The sequence below is a fragment of the Cucumis sativus genome, chromosome 1 (genome assembly GCF_000004075.3).
Source record: "Cucumis sativus cultivar 9930 chromosome 1, Cucumber_9930_V3, whole genome shotgun sequence".
NCBI lineage: Eukaryota > Viridiplantae > Streptophyta > Magnoliopsida > Cucurbitales > Cucurbitaceae > Cucumis > Cucumis sativus.
Genome location: NC_026655.2, coordinates 12,384,102 through 12,406,755, shown reverse-complemented (window position 1 = coordinate 12,406,755; position 22,654 = coordinate 12,384,102). Strand labels below are relative to the sequence as shown.

General features: G+C 31.3%; 1 protein-coding gene across 1 annotated transcript; it reads right to left on the bottom strand.

Moving 5' to 3' along the window:
* Nucleotides 1-809: 809 nt before the first annotated feature.
* On the bottom strand, nt 810-1,838 carry LOC116402413 (vacuolar iron transporter homolog 4-like). Its single transcript, XM_031881632.1, is given in 2 exon segments — nt 810-1,626; nt 1,628-1,838. Coding segments are annotated over 2 exon segments (654 nt in total). The 5' UTR covers nt 1,736-1,838; the 3' UTR covers nt 810-1,080.
* Nucleotides 1,839-22,654: the final 20,816 nt, after the last annotated feature.

Genomic DNA, 22,654 nt, shown 5'->3' with positions numbered 1-22,654 from the left:
CACCAATAACCTTAACACTGACCCAAACTACAAAATTCATTTGTTTAAAAAAAAAAACTACTTCTCACCAATGATTTTTAATTCTTTGGACATTAAACTTAATTTCTCTTATTAAATAATAAAAGAAGAAAACAAAACCAATTTACTCCCCTAAGATTTGGGGTTGCCTTACTTCAAATAGTAGGACTAATAATTGTATTCTAACTGAGACTCTAAGTTTTAATCAATAAATTCAAAATGCAAATTTAGATTGAGAAATGATATTTAATTTCTAGGTTTCAAATTGTTTCACTTAAAATTGTGTATGAATTTTGTTTTAAATTGTTATAATTAATTCATTCGAATTTCTAGAATGGTGGTCAATACACATCTTCAGTTATATAACATAAAAGGTAGGCATAAGAATTAAAATTTCCGACATAAAAAAAGAAAGATAATATAATTCATTTACGTCCCAACTGTATACTAAGATTTAAAAGAACACTATAGCGTAAGAAATTGAATTAGTAACTCCGATATATAAAGCTCTCATATATAAACGTTGGGTAGGGCACAAAACTCGTGCATAGTTTTTGTAAGCCAATTTTGGGAATGAGATTTTTCTTTTCTAAAAAAAACGTCTAATATTCCATCTTCATGAATTTAAGTCATTTCAGTTTCTTGGATTTTGTCCTTAGTGTGATCATGTGATGTACTTAGTTTGTCATCTTAACGTTTTCAACTAAACTAATTAAATTAAAAATTTTTAATATATTATTATTGTTGTTATTAGTATATTAATCACTACACGATATTCATCAAACAAAACATTTTTTTTTTTTTTTTGCTTTTTGATTAATTTTGCGTTATTGCTTTTCTTTCTAATTCAAACAAACTTATGAGATTCTACACACGCCATCCCACCTTTTTTTTTCTTTACAAAACAAACTAAAATCTCTTGAAATTTCTTTCCCTCTTTTTGTTTTTGGATGAATTTAAACACAACAAATGCATAAAAAAAAAAAATTATTTAACGAAGTCACCTTTCTTTTTATCTATAATATAAAACCGTCAGTTACGTACGTTGTTGTAGCTTAACAACTAGAGTCCACTCGCTCCGATTAGCTTCGTCAAGCCAAAGGTTATAGCCATAGCTAACCAACCTCCGATCAACACTCTAGCAGCTGATTTGATTGGTGATGCTTTTCCAAGAATGGCACCTAGCCACCCGAACACGGCGAGAGCTAACGTCACCGATGCCACGACCACTGCGAGTCTTACTTTATATTCTCTTATAAAGGAAGCAGCCAACAATGGGACCATTGCTCCAAGAGAGAAGGCCAAGGCTGAGGCTGCAGCTGCTTGGAGTGGATTTGGTAGCTTTTCTTTATCTTTGCTGTCTTGCCCTTGTACTACTCCTCCTTCCATATTATTTGATCTTTGTAATTTCTCTCTTTTTATTTGAGCCATTTCGATGTCTAGTTGAGAGTAAACAGACACAAATTCGCCAATCGCCATACTACACGCACCAGCTACTAGACCGGCGAAACCGGTGAGGATCATGGCCTTGATGTCTTGTTTGACAGCTCCAACTCCCATCATGAGCGACGCGGTCGAGACAAGGCCGTCGTTGGCGCCGAGTACTGCGCGCGCGTAGCCATTGTGCGCGTTTTGAGTAGTCGAATTCCTTTGCTTGGATCTCCAAAGTAGATTGCTGTTGCTCCAAGTTATTTAGGTTTAATTTGTTGGGATCCATCTGGGAAGGGAATTAATTAAAAGGAAGAAAAGGGAATGAGGTTTGAAGAAAAGAAATGAAAGAGATGATGATGAGAAGAGGAATTGTGGAGGACACACGCCTTGAAGAAGGGTATTTATGGAGGAAAAACCAAAAGCTTTATTTGGGATTTTGAAGATGAAACAACAAAGTGGAGTTCACACACAAGAGCCACTTTAAAATTAATGACAAAATTAAAAGAAACCAACTTTTCTTTTCTTTTTTAAAAAATATTTTTATCCTCTTTTAAAAGTAGACATATACTCCCAATGGAGGAGGCAGATTTTCATCCTTTTTTTTTTCTTCCAAAATGTTGCTCAATAATGAAAATGTCCATTCTTGCATATCATTTGTATATCCATCAACAAATGTTTCAAAACAGTGGTCAAAGTTTATTTAAAGCATAATGATTATGCTCTTACAATTGACCTTCAATACACAAACATTAGTTATACACTATCCTATCCTACCCCGTGGTGTGAAATTGAAGCATCAACTTTTGAAATGATAATTACAAATGGTTGAATTTATACATTTGTTTATTAGTTTTCATAGGAAACATTTTACTTATCTAACAAACACTCTTCTAAAAGAGTTCATTCATGATTCATGATTCATGATTCATGTTCTTTTTGTAAAATAAAAACAAGGTCTTTAACCCAAAAAAGTTAAGAAGTAGGAGTTGAAAACTTCACTCTTTGTTTGTTTCAAGAAGTTTGTGAGTTCCACTGCTCAAAACATTAATTTTAAACTTTATCAGCTCCTTAACTACATTGTAGAGTCCCTATTCCTCGGAACTCCTTACAACTCACTATTTCACCTCTTTCCAAACACCTGTGAAAGGATTAAATTTTACTATTAACTTTGATGCACACTTATTTTTAGGTTAAATTGTAAATTTGTTCACTACAACCTCAAAAAGAATTAGAATTTTATTCCTATTATTTATAACTATAATTTATCCCTAACTTGATAAATCATCATAAATACTCGTTGATGTGATTTTATCAAACTATAGAAAACATTTACGAGGTTTCAACCAATCATCAGAAATAAATTCAAAGCATGAGAAATAAATTCAAAGTAGCATAGATCAAATATCCAATTTAACCCTACATTTATTTATTTATTTATTTGGAGTTCAATTTAGAATGAGAAACTTGGAATCTCAAACCAGTGGTTAGAATTTTGATTAGTAAATTGTTTATGATTATAAGGGGAAAAAAGTTATTCAAAAGTGACGCTTAGGAAAATTAATTAAAAAAACAAGGAAGAAAATTCTATAGAAATTAGAGTGGAATAATGCAAAATTCTGTCCACCTTTGAAGAAATGTAAAAAGCTCAAACATTGAGCTGATAGATCAAACAATGGTGGCCTATACAGCAAAGTTAAAAAGGTTCCTTTCATTATTATATATTATATTATCATTCACGTAACAATTATACTTTAATCTAACACCTCAACATAATAATTCAACAATAACCCATAAGTATTACCTAAAATTTTAAAAACAAAATCGAAAATGATTTGGTGCCTAAAAATATAATCATCATTATTAATTTCAGAGGTCCATAGTTTATTTTGATGATCTTTTGTGAAATAGGTCACGTTTACTTCAACTGCAGCTTAATCGGAGTAAAATGTGGATTCTGGTAGATTATGTTTGTTATTATTGTTTGCTTGCTTCCAAATCTATAATCAAAACCCATAGTTTCATTGAAGAAGGAAAGACGGTCATTTAATTGTGCTTGAAAATTACAAATGACCCATTATCTTTACCTGTATTATAATGATTACTATTACATATATTATTACCATGATAGTATGAAAATTTTAAATCTGTCACGTTTATCGTTATAGTTTTACATTCTTAGGTTAAACAATAGCAATAATAAAATAATTTTACATAAATAAGAAGAAAAGAATCCAATTAGATTTGCAATTAAGATTTCATTAAAGGAATTTGATTACAAGGGTTTGGTATGGTAGCAAAATAAAAGTTGGATTTTAATGTAGAAGATTATAGGTTTAAAAATTATTTGACTTTAAATGGAAAATTAGAAAGTGAGTTGTAAAATCCAAGTATTAAGAATATATTAAAGAAATGGATGAATAAGAATTTAGAATAGTTAGAAAAATGAAAATAAAAAAAAGGCTATATAAAAGGAACCAACGTGAGAAAAGTAATAGGAAGCTTTAAAAACACAAAAGTAATTTTAGGTTTAATTGGATTAGTTACATTAATCCCACTTTTGGATCATCTTCTAATCTGCCGTCGGTGACTTTTTTTTTATATATATATAAATGAATTAACAGCTTTTTCTATAATTATTTATGTTTAAATATTAAAAAGAAAAATAGAAAAAGGGGCTTTCGGTTTTATTTGAAAAGGATCCAAAGAAAAAGAGAGAAAAAGCAAAATATAAAAGTAGTGTGAAGGACTAAAATATTCCATTTCTGATTTTTTTTCGTCCCTAAAATCCTTTTTCTTTTGGGTTAATTTTGTTGTTACTTAAGGATTGGAAACAATTTTTATCGGACTATGCTCGTAATGGGATGAAAATGGGAAATTGACGAAACTAACACCATTTTGGTTTTACATTTAAAAATTAACGCAGTTTTGAAAAACTCAACATTTTATTTTTCTTAGTCAATCGACCTCGAGATTCTTTACAAAATTTAATAAACTATTTCCATAGAATTTCTCGGTCTCTCTCGGCCAAGATTACCATCAAGATAGTGAGTGATATACCAAATGACCAAAATATACCCTTGGAATACTTTGTTTCTAATTTTTGTTTTTAGTTTTTAAGTTTATGTTTTTAGTTTTTTATTGTACGTTCTTAGTTGCTAGTTTATGTTTTTAGATTTTTAGGTAGAAATCTGAGGTGGATGGGAAATCTAATGTAGTTATTATTGAGATGTTGAGTTAATCTAGGTTTATGTTATTGTTTATCATGAAATCCTTCGAAGAATCGCAGCTTTTTTCATGAATCTAGGTAAGTGCAGATGATGAATCTCGGCTAAGATTTATGATTTCATCCTGGGCTTCTCCCGAGATCAGATGAGTTTCACATGGATTTTGTAGAATTTTCTTGGGTCAATTTTGCCTGAGATGGGGACCAAGACTTACCACACAGAATGCATGCAAAATCCTATTCTCGTGGCATTTCGGAGCAATGTTGCCAAGTTCTATTGCTTATTCATGAAATCTCGACCGAGAATGGCCTAAGATTAATATTGTTATTGCAATACATTTTCGTACATAAACTTGATGCTCATACATAAACTCGATCCTCATACGTATATCTCAGTCAAGCTTTTTATAAGTTTACCCCAAGATTACACATGTGTTCATTGTTTTCTTTGTATATTTGCAAGATGTCTCATGTGTTTACTTGTTTTGGTGAATGGAAGGAGACTGAGAGAATATGTTAGAGGACAGCTTAAAGGGTTGAATGTTGACGTGCGTATCAAGTATGAGGATTTTATGAGGGAATATGTAGAATAACTAGGACAAACTCCAATGAGCATGATTTAGTCCTTAGGTGTATACATAATGTCAAACCGTATATATGGGCTTCTGTGATTGGCAATCAAGAAGACCTTGAGTTTTATTTAGGGGGGATGACATCTCACAGGTTAGCCATTTTGGTTTCTAAGGTTTCAAAATCATTCCCGAGGAGTTCTATGACTCGAGTGTTCTAATATTCCAATGATCCACGAAGTGTGTAGTATTTCAATGGCGAGGGAAAGCAATAAACCTGATGCCCCTAATCCCAACCTTAAATGCTCACATATATTGACTAAGGTCTGCGAGCTGATTCTGTTCACTACGAATATGTGTCCCTTAGAATTGGGAGACAATGAAAATGGCTTCGGTGGCATTAACAATGACTAGTTTGATATGTATGATATAGACTTGAGAGTAGAACTCGGAGGTGATGATGAGAATTTTGGTCTTCATGGTGTTGGTATGTCTTAAGCAGATGTCCAAGTAGATCATGAAGAAGTACCACTTAAGGAAGGTGCGGTGGAAAGTGACGATGAAGAAGTTCCTCCATCAATTGGCAAGCAAATGCGAAAGCGTGTTAAAAAGTTGTTGGAACGCACCATTTTTGTATCTGTCGAATCATACCTATAATTTTTATGTAAAAGCTAAAGAGGTGGCAAGTTTTGCAATTATTAAAAAACAAGTCGATTCTTTGTTTTTTAATAAGAAATATTTGGCAAAGAAACTTGTAGTGTTTGCCATAATGCAAAACTTTTAGTTTCGTGTGCATAGATCCAACAAGAATTTTTATGTCCTTAGATGTTCCAACTCTGCCTATTCATGGAAACTAAGGACCACAAAACTGAAAGATTTTGATCTGTTTAAGGTCTCTAAGTATGAGAGGACGCACACATGCCAAAAAGTCCAGAGTAGACAAGACCATAAGCAAGCTAAGAGTTGGGTTATAGCCAAACCGATCCAGTCGAAGTACGAAGACGTTAGTCGTGGTTATATGCCCAAAGAAATAATTCAGAATTTCCCAAAAGAGTTTGACATCGATCTGTCATACGATAGGACTGAGGGCTCGAGAGGCCACATTTTTTATGGTAATGGGGTCCTCCAGAGAAATTTACTGTTTATTGGATTGGTATGGAGAACATTGAAGATTGCCAATTCGGAGACTCAATATAATTTTGAGGTTGATCCCAATGGTCATTTTTGATATGTATAAAAGGTGCTTCGGGTAGCCATATATGGTTTTTTGAATTGCATAAGGCTAGTTTTGGTGGTTGATGTGGCTCATTGCAAGGGAAAGTACAAGGGTATTATGCTCGTGGTAGTGTTTATTGACGCAAATAAGGAAGTGTAGCATGTCACATTTGGGTTGGGTAACAAAGAGAACGACAAATCATGGACCTGGTTCATGACACACTGTTACGAACAACTATCGGCGATGTCAATGGGCTAGTGTTCGTATCTGATCGACATAAGAGCATCATCAAATTCATTGCACAAGTCTTCCCCGATAAATTCCACGCATTGTGTATGTGAGGCTCTGATCGCATGATGCCCACACAATAAAGACCCTGTGGCAAGTATGCTGAGAGAAGAAATTTCTAACAATAGAAAATATATTATGCGAAAGGAGTATGCGTGAGACATTGACCCAAAGAAAGGAATTCCGATTAAAGAGGATCCTCGATGAAAAGCCATTTCAGATAGGATTATAGAACATTCTGCCAAGGATCATTAAAAAGAGAAGGAGGCAACACGAAGAGAAATGCTTGTCTAAGTCATATCAGATTAGTGTAAGCAATGCGATAAGAGTAAGCAAAGAGGAAGAATCCTGCGTTGAATGTCAAAAGTTGGGCGTTTAATAATGCGAAAAGAAGTACCTATGCCTACGAAAGTGTGGCGAGAAGTAGGTGTCCTGTATTGACCTAACTAGACGATCTAGAAAGTATGTATCTGATGTTTTCGAGAAGATATGGAAGAATCTAGTGATTAAACAGTTTGACTTTTCAAGAAGATAAGATGTGCATCTCAAGGGAAAGTCAAATCATCGCTAATGCTCAGACCACGTGTCAAGATGGGTTGGCTGCATGACATGGCAAAATGGCGAGGAGACACGTGTAAAGCGTAGAAGTGACCATACAAGAAGACTACTATACATAGGGCTAAAAATTAAAGGAAGAAGAGAGTCTTGGTTGATGAAAGATAACATTTCTGTTGATAGGGACAAGAGGAATTTCGGAGTACTAAGTGACAAGATAAGAGAACCATTATGGGAAAGAGGAGTCCAGAAGCATAGAAGGAAGGAATTGAGGAAAAATATATGTGTTGTTAAGCATTAAGGTCATGCGAAAGCTAGTTCTAGGGCTTTGTAACCAAGCTAAGGAGGAAAGACGAAGTGATTTTGTAGTCTTGCATGACGTGTTAGCTATAAAAGTTTCTATTACGCCTGAGGATCCAATTGGTAAGTGATTCGCTCCTTAGCACAAATGGCTCAGCTCAAAAGGTAGGGGAGTGCAATATCTAAAATGGTGAGGCTTAGCACAGGGAGCCACAGAGCTGAGTCAAAAAAAGGGTAACCCCAAATGGAACCACTAAGAGAGGTGGTTAGACAATCGAGACAAAGGACTAAGGTGTGGCTTTACACCTCTAGGAGCCTGCCATGAGAAGTAGTGTTTAGCGGAGTAGAGAGAAAAGGGTTATTGGGAACTATCTTAAGTTGAGATGTTGATGACTCGAGGGGAAGGGGTTGAAGAAAGCAGTTTCGGATTTCTGAAGACTTCGACGTGAAGAGCTGCACCTTGGTGACAAAGAGAGAACAAGACATATTCCTACACGATTAGGCGAACAAACAAGGCATCAAGTTGAAAAAGTTGTGCCAGGTAAAGGGAGACCTAAAGTTTATTTTTAAGACTCATTGTAAGAAAAAGTCTAAGCTCTATTTGTACTTTATCGTAAAATGTTAAGTTAATAAAGAAAGAGAAGTTGTACTCATTTTGTTGTATTACTTTATGAATGTCGCATGAGTAGTTTAAAGAATTTGTTAAGCTAAGTATTAAAGGCAACACAATAAGACTAAGCTAAAGAAAGTTAAGTTTTAGTTTTCCTCTGTGTTGTGTTAAGTAAGCTTGAAATTAAGCTATGCGTTTAAGTTTGATAAAGAAGATGTTCCGTTAACTAGCCGTTCAACGTTTATCACGCTGTGTGTTTGCATTGAAGGTCTAGGCAGCATGCCTCCACTTAGTCGCAAAAAGTGACTTTGGGGCATGGTGTGATAGTGTATCCATCATTTGAGTTTGAACTCGACAAAGAAGTTCAATAGTGATAACATGTGTGCAAATTTCATGCTAGCTGCAAAAGCATGCTAGGAGCTTGTATTTTATGTATTATTAGAACTAGTTGTCACGTTTCTCGAGAGTGTAAGAATATCTGATCAAAGTGGGTTTGTCGAGGTGGGCCCGTGTACATTATGGGGAATGTGATATGATCAAATGATGACCAATATCGTGGATCAACACGGTTTTGAAGGACACAGGGGCATTGCCGATAACCACTTTTCTTGACCACATAAAATCTATGCACTAGGTGTGGTTCGTCGAACGTAGGGAGATAGCGTTGAGTCGAGAAACTATATTATCTTACCACAATGAGTCCTTACTGAAGTTGGCTGATCTGAGGTCCAGAAGGTACGTTGTGTGTCGAATAGATCATAATGATTTGGAGATTGTGGATGGTCATTTGTAATCCTCATGCCAATTTAGCCGATAAAACACGCATGCGCGACGCGTTCAGTTACTACAAAAAAATTTGTTCGCATGCACTCGCCACTTGTAGGGTGAGGGATATCGATCCGTACACATTATGCTTCCATGCCTACTACGTCAAGTCCTAGTTGGCCAGTTATTTAGAACATGTCTTTTCGGTATGTCATGTCTTCGAATGGAAAACTACAAAAGGTTTTGTTGATAGTCATTTTTACCACCATGAATAGTTGGTCGGTGGCAAATGATTTGCATCCCGTCAAACAATGAAATCGAGAAGAAGATTCACCAGTGTTTTTGATGCAAAGTTGTAGGCCATAATAGGAAGAGATGTAGAGCCAGAGTTGTTGAGCAATAATACATTTTTATTGTTGTATTTTGTGCTTTTTGTAGTTTGTAAATGAAGTTAACATAGTTTTATATGTGTTTTGTTTTCAAACACGATAATGCATAAAAAATCTAATTTTCTTTTTCAATCCATCTTTATATACACAAGCATGCAGCAAACATATCATTCAGTATGCCTTCCATTAAGAAAATGGAGAAAACTAAATTGGAGTCCATACATATACAATAAAGGAATGAACTTACGAAAATTGAGAAAATTAGATTGGGGTCTATACATATACAATAAGTGAATGAACTTAATAAAATTAAGAAAATGGAGATTGGGGTCCATACATATACCATAAAGGAGATGAGCATAAGAAAGTTGACAAAATTAGATTGGGGTTCATGCATATACAATAAGGGAGTGAACTTAATAAAATTGAGGAAATGGAGATTGTGGTCCATACATATACAACAAGGATATTAAATTGGGACCTTATATTAAATTGGGACCTTATATAAAACTCGGGGCATCTCGAGAAAAGTATGCCCCAGTTATGCATTCTGTGAATTTAGTATGTAAAACTCGGGCATCTCGAGCCAACTATGCCCTGAGATGATATGCATTCTTTCAATTCTTAGTATTAAAACTCGGATCATCTTGAGACATCGTGCCCTGAGAAATGACTTCTGCGAATTTAGTATGTAAAACTCGGGGCATCTTGACCCAATTATGCTCCGAGATATGCATTATATTTTATGAAATCCTATTTATAAAACTCAGGAATCTCAGGAAGATGCCTTAAGCTATATATTAGAACTAAGCAAAATATAGATCTCGATGGATCTCAGGCTACACTACGAGATATATGCATTCTGACATTATGTACAAGACATTTTAATAGGTAGTAATTGCGAGGATGAATTTAATACGGTCATTGATTAGATGAATGAATTTTAAAAGGATGATTTAATAGATTCATTCATTACAATAAGGGCTTTATTACAAGACAGAGTTCACAACAGAATGAAAGAATTATAAGGTTCAATTGATTACAAAATATTTATAACAATCAGAAGCACATGTGAAAAAAAAATTATTTGCCATATATAACTCAAGAATGTATTGTGGTCTAAACAACTTCTTGTCCTCTAATCTATGACAACTAGTTGACCATCAACCAGAACACATTCAACGGACATGTGCAGTTGCTTGGGTACGGTGTAAGCTTATTTTCTTTATGTTTGACACTGCCTTTGCTAAGTGCGAACAACATTTGAGTTTTTGCCAAGAAAAAAATCCTTAGAATTGATCTTCATGACAAGATGCATCTGCAAGAAAAAAGATAAATGAAAAAGTCAAGATTTTTTGAAGGATTTCATGATAAGCAATAACATAAATCCAAATTAACTAATCACATCTCAACAGTAACTTCATTAGATTTTCCATCTGCCTTAGATTTCAACCTAAAAATCTAAAAACATAAACTAAACAACTAAGAACATAAACTGAACAACTGTGAACATAAAATAAAAACTAAAAACAAAGTAACTCACCTTGTTTGAATTTGAGGAAGCAAGATTTTGGGAGGGTTCTCGCATAGTTCTCGATAGAAGCATGAAAAGTTTTTAAGGTTTAGCGTGTTTTGTGAGAATATTAAAGGGTTGGTATTCCAAGGGTATTTCAACCATTTTCTATATAACTATTTTGGTGGTAATCTTGATCGAGATTTTTTTTTTTTTAGTTTTCCAAAACCGTGCTATTTTTTAAATATAAAACTAAAATGGTGCTAGTTTTGTCAAATTTTCGATGAAAACTCTCCATCATGAAAATATTGAAATTTTAATTTCACAAAGATTTTAATAGAAATATCAATGAAATCGATAACTTCAATGGATATTTCTAAAAAAGATAAAAAAATAGACAAAAATTCAAAAAATAAATTTCAATTAGTAAATAAATATGATGAATTTTCAAATATAGCAAAATGAACTAAAATATTATAAAATATAGCATAATTTCATACCTATCTAGTCTTTTATAATTTTATTCGTGTCTATATAAAATCTGAAGTTTTGCTATATTTTGATATTATTTTCAACAGATTTGTCATTTACACTAATTCTCCTAAATATTATTTTACTATTTTCAAATAAGTAAACATGTCTATTATTTATATTATATCTATATTAATAGCAGTTTGGTATTTATTTTTTTGTGTTCCGTTGATTTTTTTCATGGTTGAATGAAAATATTGATTCACCCCTCATATTGATATCGAACTCATTGAAAATAAAAAATTGGATATAACAATAAAAAAATTTAATATTATGTAACAACATAATTTTTTTAGTACAACAACTATAAAGATGATAATAGAATTTTTTATTTTTAGGAAAGAGTACATAACATCATCATTAAGTTTAAGCTTACTTTAAAGAGTTTTGACACCTTTGTAAAGTTTGAACATTTTTCGTGTACTTTGTTCAAGGCCATGGTGTTTTTGTAATGTCTTGACCCATGATTCGAAATTCGGATCCCCGACGACATTTTCGTGCATCCGCTGTAATCTGGCAACATCATCCTTACTTGTCTTGGCTTATTAGAGTGAAAGTTCTCCCATAAACCAACACGAGTCCTTTCAACATAATTTTTCCTTACTCACATGTATCCTAGGAAAATTCTTAAGATAAGCATGCTTAATTTTAGAGATCTTAGGATTGAGCCATTGAAAAAAAGGTAACCTTGTTGGTACATGTAATAACTTTACTTCATGTCCTCAAGATCTCTCTCATTCAGATGTGATACTGGTTTATTTATGACCCTTTCCTAAACTCATGATGTTACCATTTTTATATTTAGATTTAGACCACAGTGAAATTTACTATTTTTTTAGCATTGTTAATGAATTTTATATATCACTTATCCAACTCATTTCTTACTTGTTTAGGTTTAATTTAGAATCATTATTTGTTAAATTATGTAAAATACTCAAAAGTTTTAAATTGGTTTTAATTAGATACCTAAAGTTTTTTTTTTCTTCAACATTCAAAGGGTTAATAAAAAAAATCCATTACATTAAAAAGGGTACTAAGATTGTTGCTAACCCTTGTTTGGTCCAAACAGATTTTGTAAAAAATTTAAATCAATGTTTACACATTAACTATGGTTAGCTGGTTATCTTTAAGAGAATACTAATCACATGTTTTCCAAATTCCATATATACAATCATGGTTTTGCTAATTTCTAACTTATTATAACAAATCAAAATCTCTACGGTTATTTTTTAAATTTTTTTAAAAAAAAAAGTTTATAAAAAAAAAGGATGCTTTTCAAAATTCTAACACATATAATGAAACTTACTCTAAAATTTAGGGATATATGTTTGTTGGAATATACTACATGTGACTTCTTTTTTAACGTTGCATTTTTCAATTTCATGAGTTGCATTCTTGGATGTATCTTTTCTTAAAATACCACTGCTCACACAAGATTTTCAAAGAAATTTAATTCGTTGAGTATAAGTTGTGTTGATGTTGTATCTATGTTGATTTGATGCGATGTGATTCGATCTCTAGTATTTTATCATCTGGTTCTCTATTGGTTGGATGCTTACGTTTGATTTAAAGAAACAGAGCACATGATGTTCTTGAAGTTGGAGTCTTGGAATAAAGCTTGTATCTTCAAAAGAACTTCAATCTTCGAGGGGGTCGACTTCAGGAGTTAGGGGATTTTTTTAGCTCTTGAGAGAATTTAATCTAGACCTTCTAGAGTAAAAAATTTTCAACATCCACAAATGAAGAGAACACCTCTGTTTATAGAGTTATCTGGTAGGCTTTATGAACTTTGATTGGGTTGGTCCATGGACCAGGTTCAACCACATGGATTTGCGTCATATTTAGCATTTGGGCTAAATGAAACTTTTTTTTTTTTTTTTGCTCAATTGAAGTTTTTCCTCCTCAGGTTGTAAGAGGTAAGTGATTGTCTAGAGAGGTAAGTGATCGTTTTAGAAAGGTAAGCGATTAGGTAGACAGGTAAATCATGTTTGAAAGGGTAGGCGATCTGAACTAAGCGATTGGTCAAGGATCTAAACGATCGTTGAGGGTTGAAGTCTATGAAGGTATTTGGCATTTATTTGTTAAGCCTTTGTTTTAAGAATCATAGATTATTTTGTACTGTTATAGAAATATTTTGGTTTAAATAAATAAGAGATGTGTTGCACTACTTAAAATGTCGTCGTTATTGTTAAGTTTGTATGATCATGGTTAATGGTTCAAAATTTTAAAATCACATTTCGTTTTGTACGACAAATTTAAGTATGTGCGCGAGACGAGGCGTGATGTAGTGCATCTAGGGATTAGATATGCATTTAATCCTACTTTAAAATGGCTCACATACGATGCACATGTTTATGAAATTTATAATTTGTTATTTTAAAAAAAAAATCTTCGAAGGCTTTATGAATGTTGAAATTTCATTTATATTTAGTAATTGTAAACTATGTCTATTAAGTGTATAGAAACAACAAAAATCACACTAAAAAATTATAAGTGATAGATGCAAATATAGAAAATGTAATACCAACTACACTCGAAAAGTGGTTTTCTGTTGACCTAAAATACACTTAACTTTCATAAATAGATCTATGTTGTGAAGTGAACATATAAAGGACCAACCAAGATTTGTTCTAACATCTCTCAACGAACACCTGACCTTAATGAGTCACTTCTATAGATCACATCCATACATGAATAATATATTTTTTTATGTATGACCACTTATAGGCAAACAATAATCAACGAATACCTTTAAACTGGAAGAGTTGTGTACGTCCTAAAGATTGAATGGTGCATATCAACAAACATCTAAACTCAAATAGTCATATTTTTTTTATTCATGGGTCACATTCATGATATAGGAATGGATACACCCTAATCGATGTGAAACTATCTTTATGCACCGAATGAGTTATGCCTCGTGAATTGCACAAACTCTATTATTCGAACATTCAACTCAATAAGCACTAAAAGAAGAGTTGTGGCATTGGTAGAAGCGCAAATTAGCCCATTACGGCTTAATTACTCTTTTAATTTAGTTTAAATATCAATATTGTATACAACTTAACCATGAATTTATTTTAAAAAATATAGTAAAATAAACCAAAATATTTACAAACGTAGAAAAATATAACACTAATAGACTACTATCATCTTTCATTGATAGATGTTAACAATATTAATTAGTGCTATCATTTATAGACTATAAAATTTTGCTATATATATAAATATCATTAACGATTTTGGTATTTAAAACAACTTCTCTCAACAAATTTAGTTTACTATAGTAAGTTGACAATCAAAGGGAAAAAAAATTCTCTAAGATTTTGATGTTAAATCATCACAATGTTGATAGAGACGGCTTAGAAAAATTGAGTGAGTTCTTTTTCCTTCTTTATTTTGATTGATTGATTCTGATTCCATATTTTGATTTCAATGCTTCTAATGAAAGGTGGCCATAAAAACAGTAAAGAAAGGATAAAAAGAGAGCAATATTGTCATATTATTTACGATATAAACTCATTTTTATATCGATAGATTTGGAATTTTGCTATACTTTATAAATATGTTGATTCACTTTTTTATATTAAAAATTTCTCTTTAAAATTAATTATTAAAGTAAAAGTATTATCAAATGTCAAGATGATCGAGTCTAGTTAAAATGACACACTCCGATATAATATGATAAATTAACATTTTTAATTATCAAATTTAAAACTTAACGGGTAAGATTAAGAAAATTTTCACATTTTATAAGATAATTATATAGAAATAATTAAACTGCCCCAGGGAGAAAAAAAGTTAATTAATTGATAATATAGTTCAAAATATACCATATGACAATGATATATCTTTATAATTGATAATTGTTTCTAATGTTGACTAAATGTTAAATCTATCACAGTAAACTGTTTAACATCGTGAGTTTTTACATATAATTAACGATGACAACCATAGATGTATGTTGTGTTAAGTAGTAAATAACACGAGGGTTTCAACTAATTAAAATCATACCATTCATTTATTTATTTAGTTAGATTAAGGTGAATTTTTGTATTGAGATGCTGAAATTACATTCCCTCTCACCATTGTCATATTTTAGGGGACCAAAACAAAACTAAAACAGTATTTATAAGATATAAAGCTACCAAAAAGAATATGCTTGATTTGTGAAGTAGTTTTCATTGCTCAACTTTTTCTTTCACTAAAATTCCATAATTCATTCAAATTTTTTGTTTGCAAAATGGGTTTTCTTTTTTTCTTCTTTTACAATAATATTGAAATTTTTGGGTCCACAGGTTTGGATTATTTCTCCAAGTTGTTTGGTTTTGTGGGTTTTGTTAATTAGAATAAATAAATACACAATATATTATATATATATGTATGTATATATTTAAAATATAATTTCAAAGAAAATACAAAACAAAAGAATATTGGAATGCTGAGAAGGATGACACCAAATTATTATTATGAATATTTGGATGCGAGAGTGTGTTAAGAGAGTGGAGATTAACAAGGATATCATATTAAATTATTCATAGAGTGTGCAATCCACGTGACCACCACCAACTTTCCCATTATCTAATTCAAACTAAATCCAACTTTCTTTTTTATCACTTTCCCCAAATCTTATACCACCTTTATTTTAATTCATTCTTATTCTTACCTAAATTATGATACTAATATACTATTACAAATGTCAAAACGTAGTGTAACTTGCGATTATCATTTATGTCTTTACGTTTTTTTTTATGACTAAAACGTATTTGATAATATGGACAAGTATTAAAACAAAGTTACGTAGTTTGTATTTATCGTATATATAGAATTTTCTTTAATCAATCAAAATATAGGTACCAAGTTGAGGTTCAAATGTATGATGTGTTATCTCAAAACAGAATTATGTGAAAAGAATGAATGAAATAAAGATCGAATTTATTCTATTCTATCCGATTTAAAATTTTGGTTTGACATTGAACAAATCTAACATCGTATTAGAATAATGGGTTCACGAGTCTAAATTCTTAATTAAAGTCTGGATTTTTTTATTCTACTTATTGATATATTTGATTGATTAAATATTGGGTATCATGAATCAAATAAGTATATAAGACTAATGTTTTGAAGGGACTGTTATGTAAAATATATGGAATTTTTTAAAACAAAAGAGTAGGATTTTACAAAATATTTACAATTTATAACAAATTATATCACTGATGATCATTGATATGTTATAGTGATAAAAGACTATCGATGATAGAATCCAAAATTTATAAATATTTTAATTTATTTTGTTATTTTTAAAAATGTTTCAATTTTAATTCTGCTATAACGAGATAGCAAAACTTATAATATATCTGTAAATATGAGACTTGATGTTAATCCTATTTTAATTTGATAATATTTGGAATTGTACAATTGGATATATGCTTTATTGGTGGCAATAAATAAATAAGTTAGTCCAAATTAAATCTTAATTAAGATCGTTCCCTTTTATCTTTGGAATAGTTGCAAATTTAGTAATTAGATTTAAAATAGTATATAGCACCATTTTAAAAAATTTGTCCAATTCTACTAATGATGTAAGTTTATTATCAATATACCATGTTGCAAATATCGATCTATCATGAATATACCATATGAAGTCTATCAGTGATACAAGTTTATCAGTGATAGTTTTGTTATATTTGCAATTTTTTTTAAACGTTGTTATATACTTAATTATTATTCCTAAAATGGTCATCAATTCCAGGTTGCGTTTTATGTTTTGAGTTTGTATCCATATTGGACTTTAAGTAAGGTTTCTCTTTCTCACACATCCACATGTTATAAGCAGAAGAATGTCTCCAAAACATCCACAAATAGATTGGACTTTGAAACATGTGTTCACCAACTAAAAGCCATATATATTTTTGGGCCATTACTTTCATTTTTGTTCACTACATTACATAACATAATGGGCTCATGAATAGAACACATATCTTTTCATTTACTTTATTATTATTATTATTACTTTTCTCTCTCATTCACAATATCATTTCTTAAAAAGAGTTTCCAAATTAAACATATAGTCATGTATATGATTCAAATATTTGTGGACTTTGGACAATGACATAAACATTTTCATATCTTCTTCCCAATTCACTTTTTGTCTATGGACTAATTAATTTTTTTTAGATCAGAATCTAAAATTTTGAAAGTCTTATAAAACACTTCAAACAAATTTCTATTTACAATCATTTTGCTTGATTGTTTGTGTAAAAAGGGTGTTTAAATGTAGAATATAACAAGTAAAATAATATATTTTGAGTTTTTCATATCTTATTTATAATTTTTTTCAATATAACATCTTCAAAAGAATTAAAGAATCATTGCTACAATTTTGGTCTTCTTTGATATGTAAAAGCACGTCAAAAAATGTCTACCTTGATGGTCTTTGTCCATCAAATGGATAGGTAACAAGAAAGTTCGACCATCAAGAAAACTAGATCAAAACATGTCATAAAAAACTCTTTCTTGATGATCATACAATCAAGAAATAAAATTTTGATGTTTTTTGTCCATCAAGAAAACTGAAAAATTCATCAAAAAAATTGTTTTCTTGATAGCCAAAATATGTAATAAAAGACCTAGTTTATTAATTTTATTTTGTGAAGAAAATAATAGATTTTCATTTATTTTCTCACGCCCACTTGGCATCTTCATGAGATTGGTTTCATCCTCAATCAGGATTGTACTAACAATTTTAACATTGATATCCAAATTTATAAAAACGTTGGACCTTTTATCCACAATATATACAGGTGTCAGTTGAACTAAGTTCATATGTTATACAACTTCTACAAATTTTTAAAACCTTAAATTACAAACTTTCAATTCAACTCGTTAAATTTGAACACAATAACTAATTTAATTTTGATAAAGTCACTTATTTCAATCTAATTATAATTACACAACAATTAACTTTTTAAAAAAGTAATATTGTATTATTGATGTATAGACAAGTAATAATTGGAGAAAAAAATAGTAAAGCTTTAAGATTATTATTGATGATAATATCGTGTTTTCAAAGCTATTAACGATGATCTGAATTTCGTGCTTCGTAGAAAATAGTTTTTTTTTTCTTGATTGATCTTGTCCATAATTTTTTTTTATGTCTTTGTTCATTAAGAAACCCTAGATCCATCAACAAAATTCTAAACCCATCAAGAAATCCAAAACAAATATTTTTTTCGATGATGACTATTGCAAATCAAGAAAATTCATTCTTTGATGGGCCTCGTCCATCAAGAAAAACTTATCTAATTTGATGGACATTGTCAGTCAACTAATATATATCGAGAAAATAAAAAATTCACATTTCTTCACCTTCGAAACAAACTGTAGACTCAACGTGAGTCATCGTTTGAGGGGATATTAAGAAAAAAAATCAAGATCTCATATCTTCTCCTGTAATTCAGATCTTCGTTATAAATTATCTTTCATTATACTTTATCATATTTACGTGATTGAATTGTGTATAAATCTTTTCATCTATCAATAAAAAGAATGAAGCAAAATTCAAAACAATTCATTACAGTTGTTTCATGGATAAGAAGTTGAAATTTAATTTGAATATTTCCTTGGGTTTCACTAAGCAAGTCAAAGTGACCATTCCCCGTTTCTATACAATTATGAAAATGATAAGTAATCTTTTTGAGGTCTCAAATACGTTCTGAATACACCTTGTAAATGGAATAAAGAAAGAGGAGGAAAAACGTAGGAGAAATATTATTGTTATTTTCAAGTTCAAAACGGTCAACTATAGTAATAGGGACAAAAGCTAAGAGAACTAGAGGAGAAGAAAATATAGCAGGAGAAAGAACCCACTGACTTTATCTGGAAGTTGATAAAACTAATTAATCCGAACTTATTCAATAATATCGAAACTAAATGCAATTCTAAAATTTCATAGGCCTAGAACTGAATAGGGTTCTAACATAAATAAAATTCCAAATAAAGCATAACTTAAATACAATATATATTCCAAGAGAAGAATATAGCCATGCCTGAAGAAGATCTTACATTATATCATGTGTTCCTTATATTAATCACAGGTATACATATTCTAACTACTTAGCCATTTTGGTGCTGTTTTAACTCACACTTCTTTGTGCTGGGATAATTCGTGAGATGCTTGATGGTTTCAAGGTTCTTTCTTCTCCATGTGAATACCAGACCAACGTCATTTTGTTCTGAAAATTAGTTGCAGTAAAATTAAAATTGTGAAGAGATACATAATCTAGGACATCTAATGCCTGTGTAAGTGAACAACAGATGTATAAGTTTAATTAGTTTTGTCTATGCCCTCTCAACTCTTTTGTATGTTGCAAACATACGTGGAGCTTGCTACCCAAATTAAAATCTGGAATACATATCTTCAACTATTGATGAAGCTACCAAACGAAAGTCTTTGGAGAAATGAAGACAAATTTGTGGAATGTACATGGAAAGTTATTCACAATTTTACTGTATGATGTAATTTCTAAGAACATTAAAAATTTGTTCCAGTAAAAGAAATCCAAAAAGTGAAATGTTAGTATGTGTGATGCTAACCACCAGTAGGCAATATGTTCTTGATTTTGAAAAGTTTAATAAACCATTTGTTCATCATTTATTATAGAACAAGCCAACATCTTTTTATCTTATTTTTTACTTGTTTTTACTTTTTTTTGTTCTTTTGGAGCCAGTGAGCAATTTTACAGCCAAAACAGATGGTAGCAAGAATAAAACTTATTCCAAATCCCAAATCACCACTTCATTATTCTACTTTGCTTGAACTCATTTTTAGTTCCAAATTAAGAGAAAATAATATAAAAACTGGGAAGACATTTCTCCACTTTGTCCTTAAAACAAGTTAGTTCACATGTCCATCTTATTTTCTCTTTTACCATCTTTTACAGAATCTTTTAGTGTAGATCGTGGGTAATTAGTTTAGACACACAATTAGCCTACACTGTACAACTTTATATCACCCAAACGAAGTACTCCTTATAACTAATATTTGATATCATTTTCTGTGTTTGACCTTAGTTTATCCAGGAAACTTATCGTTTCGCTTACACTTAGGCAAACAAGCGAAACGATAGAAAAACTTGTACTGAACAAGGGTTCAGTGCTTATACGATCAATATATATATATAGTGAGCATCATGCATGCAATCCGAACCTCAACAACCAAGTCCAAGTTTTTGGCAGCGTTGTAAGTATCTCTCCACCCACAAGCGAGTTTTTGGCGTCATCACTAGAAAATTAATTTTTCAAAAAATTAGGAAGAAGGATTTACTTTATTCTAGTGAATCGTGCATTCAGCTGAAGATCGTGTGAAGAGGTTTGTAACACCAGAGCAATCTGTGATACATGGACTAACCCCAGAAATTGAGTGCATCTTTCGATAGTAATAAGAACGAACTTTATTGGATGTGATTAAAATGCAAATGAAGTTGTGTGTCTCAAACGCCTTGAGTCAAAAAATATTCTTTAATGTAAAGAGTTTTTACTGAGGTGTGAAGGAAGTGTCCACGAGATGAGTGAGCAATTACAAGCAGAGACTTACTGCGATGAGCGATCGTGTAGCAGAGAGTTATGCAACAAAGGATCAAAGACATTCAAGAGACTATGCTTAGGATGGCTATACAAGGCATGGTCGTTGCAAGGCTACAATTATCCTCACATAAGACTTGCACGCATGGATGCTTTTGTAAAGTATTACTTTCTCTATCTTTAGTACAAAAATGCATCATTAATTTTGTGTATACTACTGTTGTGGATAGCTTTTTTTTACTTTTTATAGTTCTGTTTATTTACCTTATAGTTATAGTTTTAGAACGCGAGTTCTGTCGCGTAAAAGTTAGGCGATAAGAATAGGGTTCTGTGAGATAAGGCTGCTTTGCGAGATAGTTACGTAATAGGACACATTAGGCACTTTAACGTTCTCGCAAGACTTTCCGAGTAGAGGAAAAGTTCGTACAATTATTAGGGTTTTGGGAACAGCAAGCGCCAAATTTAAATTTCAAATTAATATTTATGTCCATTCAAGATTAGACATTCCCTTGAGATACTAACCTTATCTTCTTGGGAAGCTAAACTCTTCCTCGCCTTCCTCTCCTCGCGACAAACTACAAACTTCAACTCCTTTTTCCTGACTTCACTTCATGCTTCCACGGAAAAACATATGACTTCTCACAGCAGAACGCCTACTTGATCGTCACAAAACACCGCAACTTTCACTCATTTTTCCTTAAAACGCAACCTTCTTCAAAACGCCTCATTTGTACACTTAGTCAAGATAATCCTGTTATGAAGTTTTTCAATAAAACTTCCTTTTCGGATTTGGATGTTGGTTGTGTGTTTGTAACTAGAATAGAGAGATGGACGATAATGAGTTAAGATTTTTTTATAATGAAGTGTTAGTTGAAGGGAGTATTTGTGTGAGTAGTACAAAATTAGGTCAAATTGTATGTGTTTGGTCAAATTTATTTGTCTTAAAAGATGGAAAAGTTAGTTTTATTTTTAAAATTATGAATGAAGTATAAATGAAGTTTTGTTTTAAAAATATATTGGAAATGGTAAGATGTCAATTTCAAATTCATTGGTTTCAAATGTCACGAGAGGATCTGCCTCTATCCAAATCCAACCTTTTTCCTTTTTTCTTTCTTTTTAATTAAATACATCTTTGTATTATATTTATAACTTCTGTCACTATCACCATCCACTATATATATATATATATATAAATTTGCAAAAAAGAAAGAAAAATGTTTAACTCAACTTGTCTCATACTGCTACAAGGCTAATGGTAAGTGTATTTGATATGTACTTCAATACAACTCGTTTCATTGTTTATATAAAACAAACCATTATATATATCATTGTTCATATGTACATCTATTTGGGTTGTGAGTCCAACTGCTATATATCTCTAAAGGCAATAATCTACTATATACTTTGTTTTAAGGCTTTTTTTTATGTACAAACTCCATAAATATATATAAAAGTAAACATAACTCAACTGATATAAAGTATTGTTAAAAATAACGCATACACTCTAAGTCCACTAAGGTATATAGGAGAAACACTTTTTCTTGTCTCACATTGGAGATTTTAAGAGTGAGTAGATGATATATATACAAAATTACCACTTGCAACTTGTAAAAGTGTGCACGAGATTTCCATCTTTGTCTTGGAATTACTTTAAAATGCTAGCT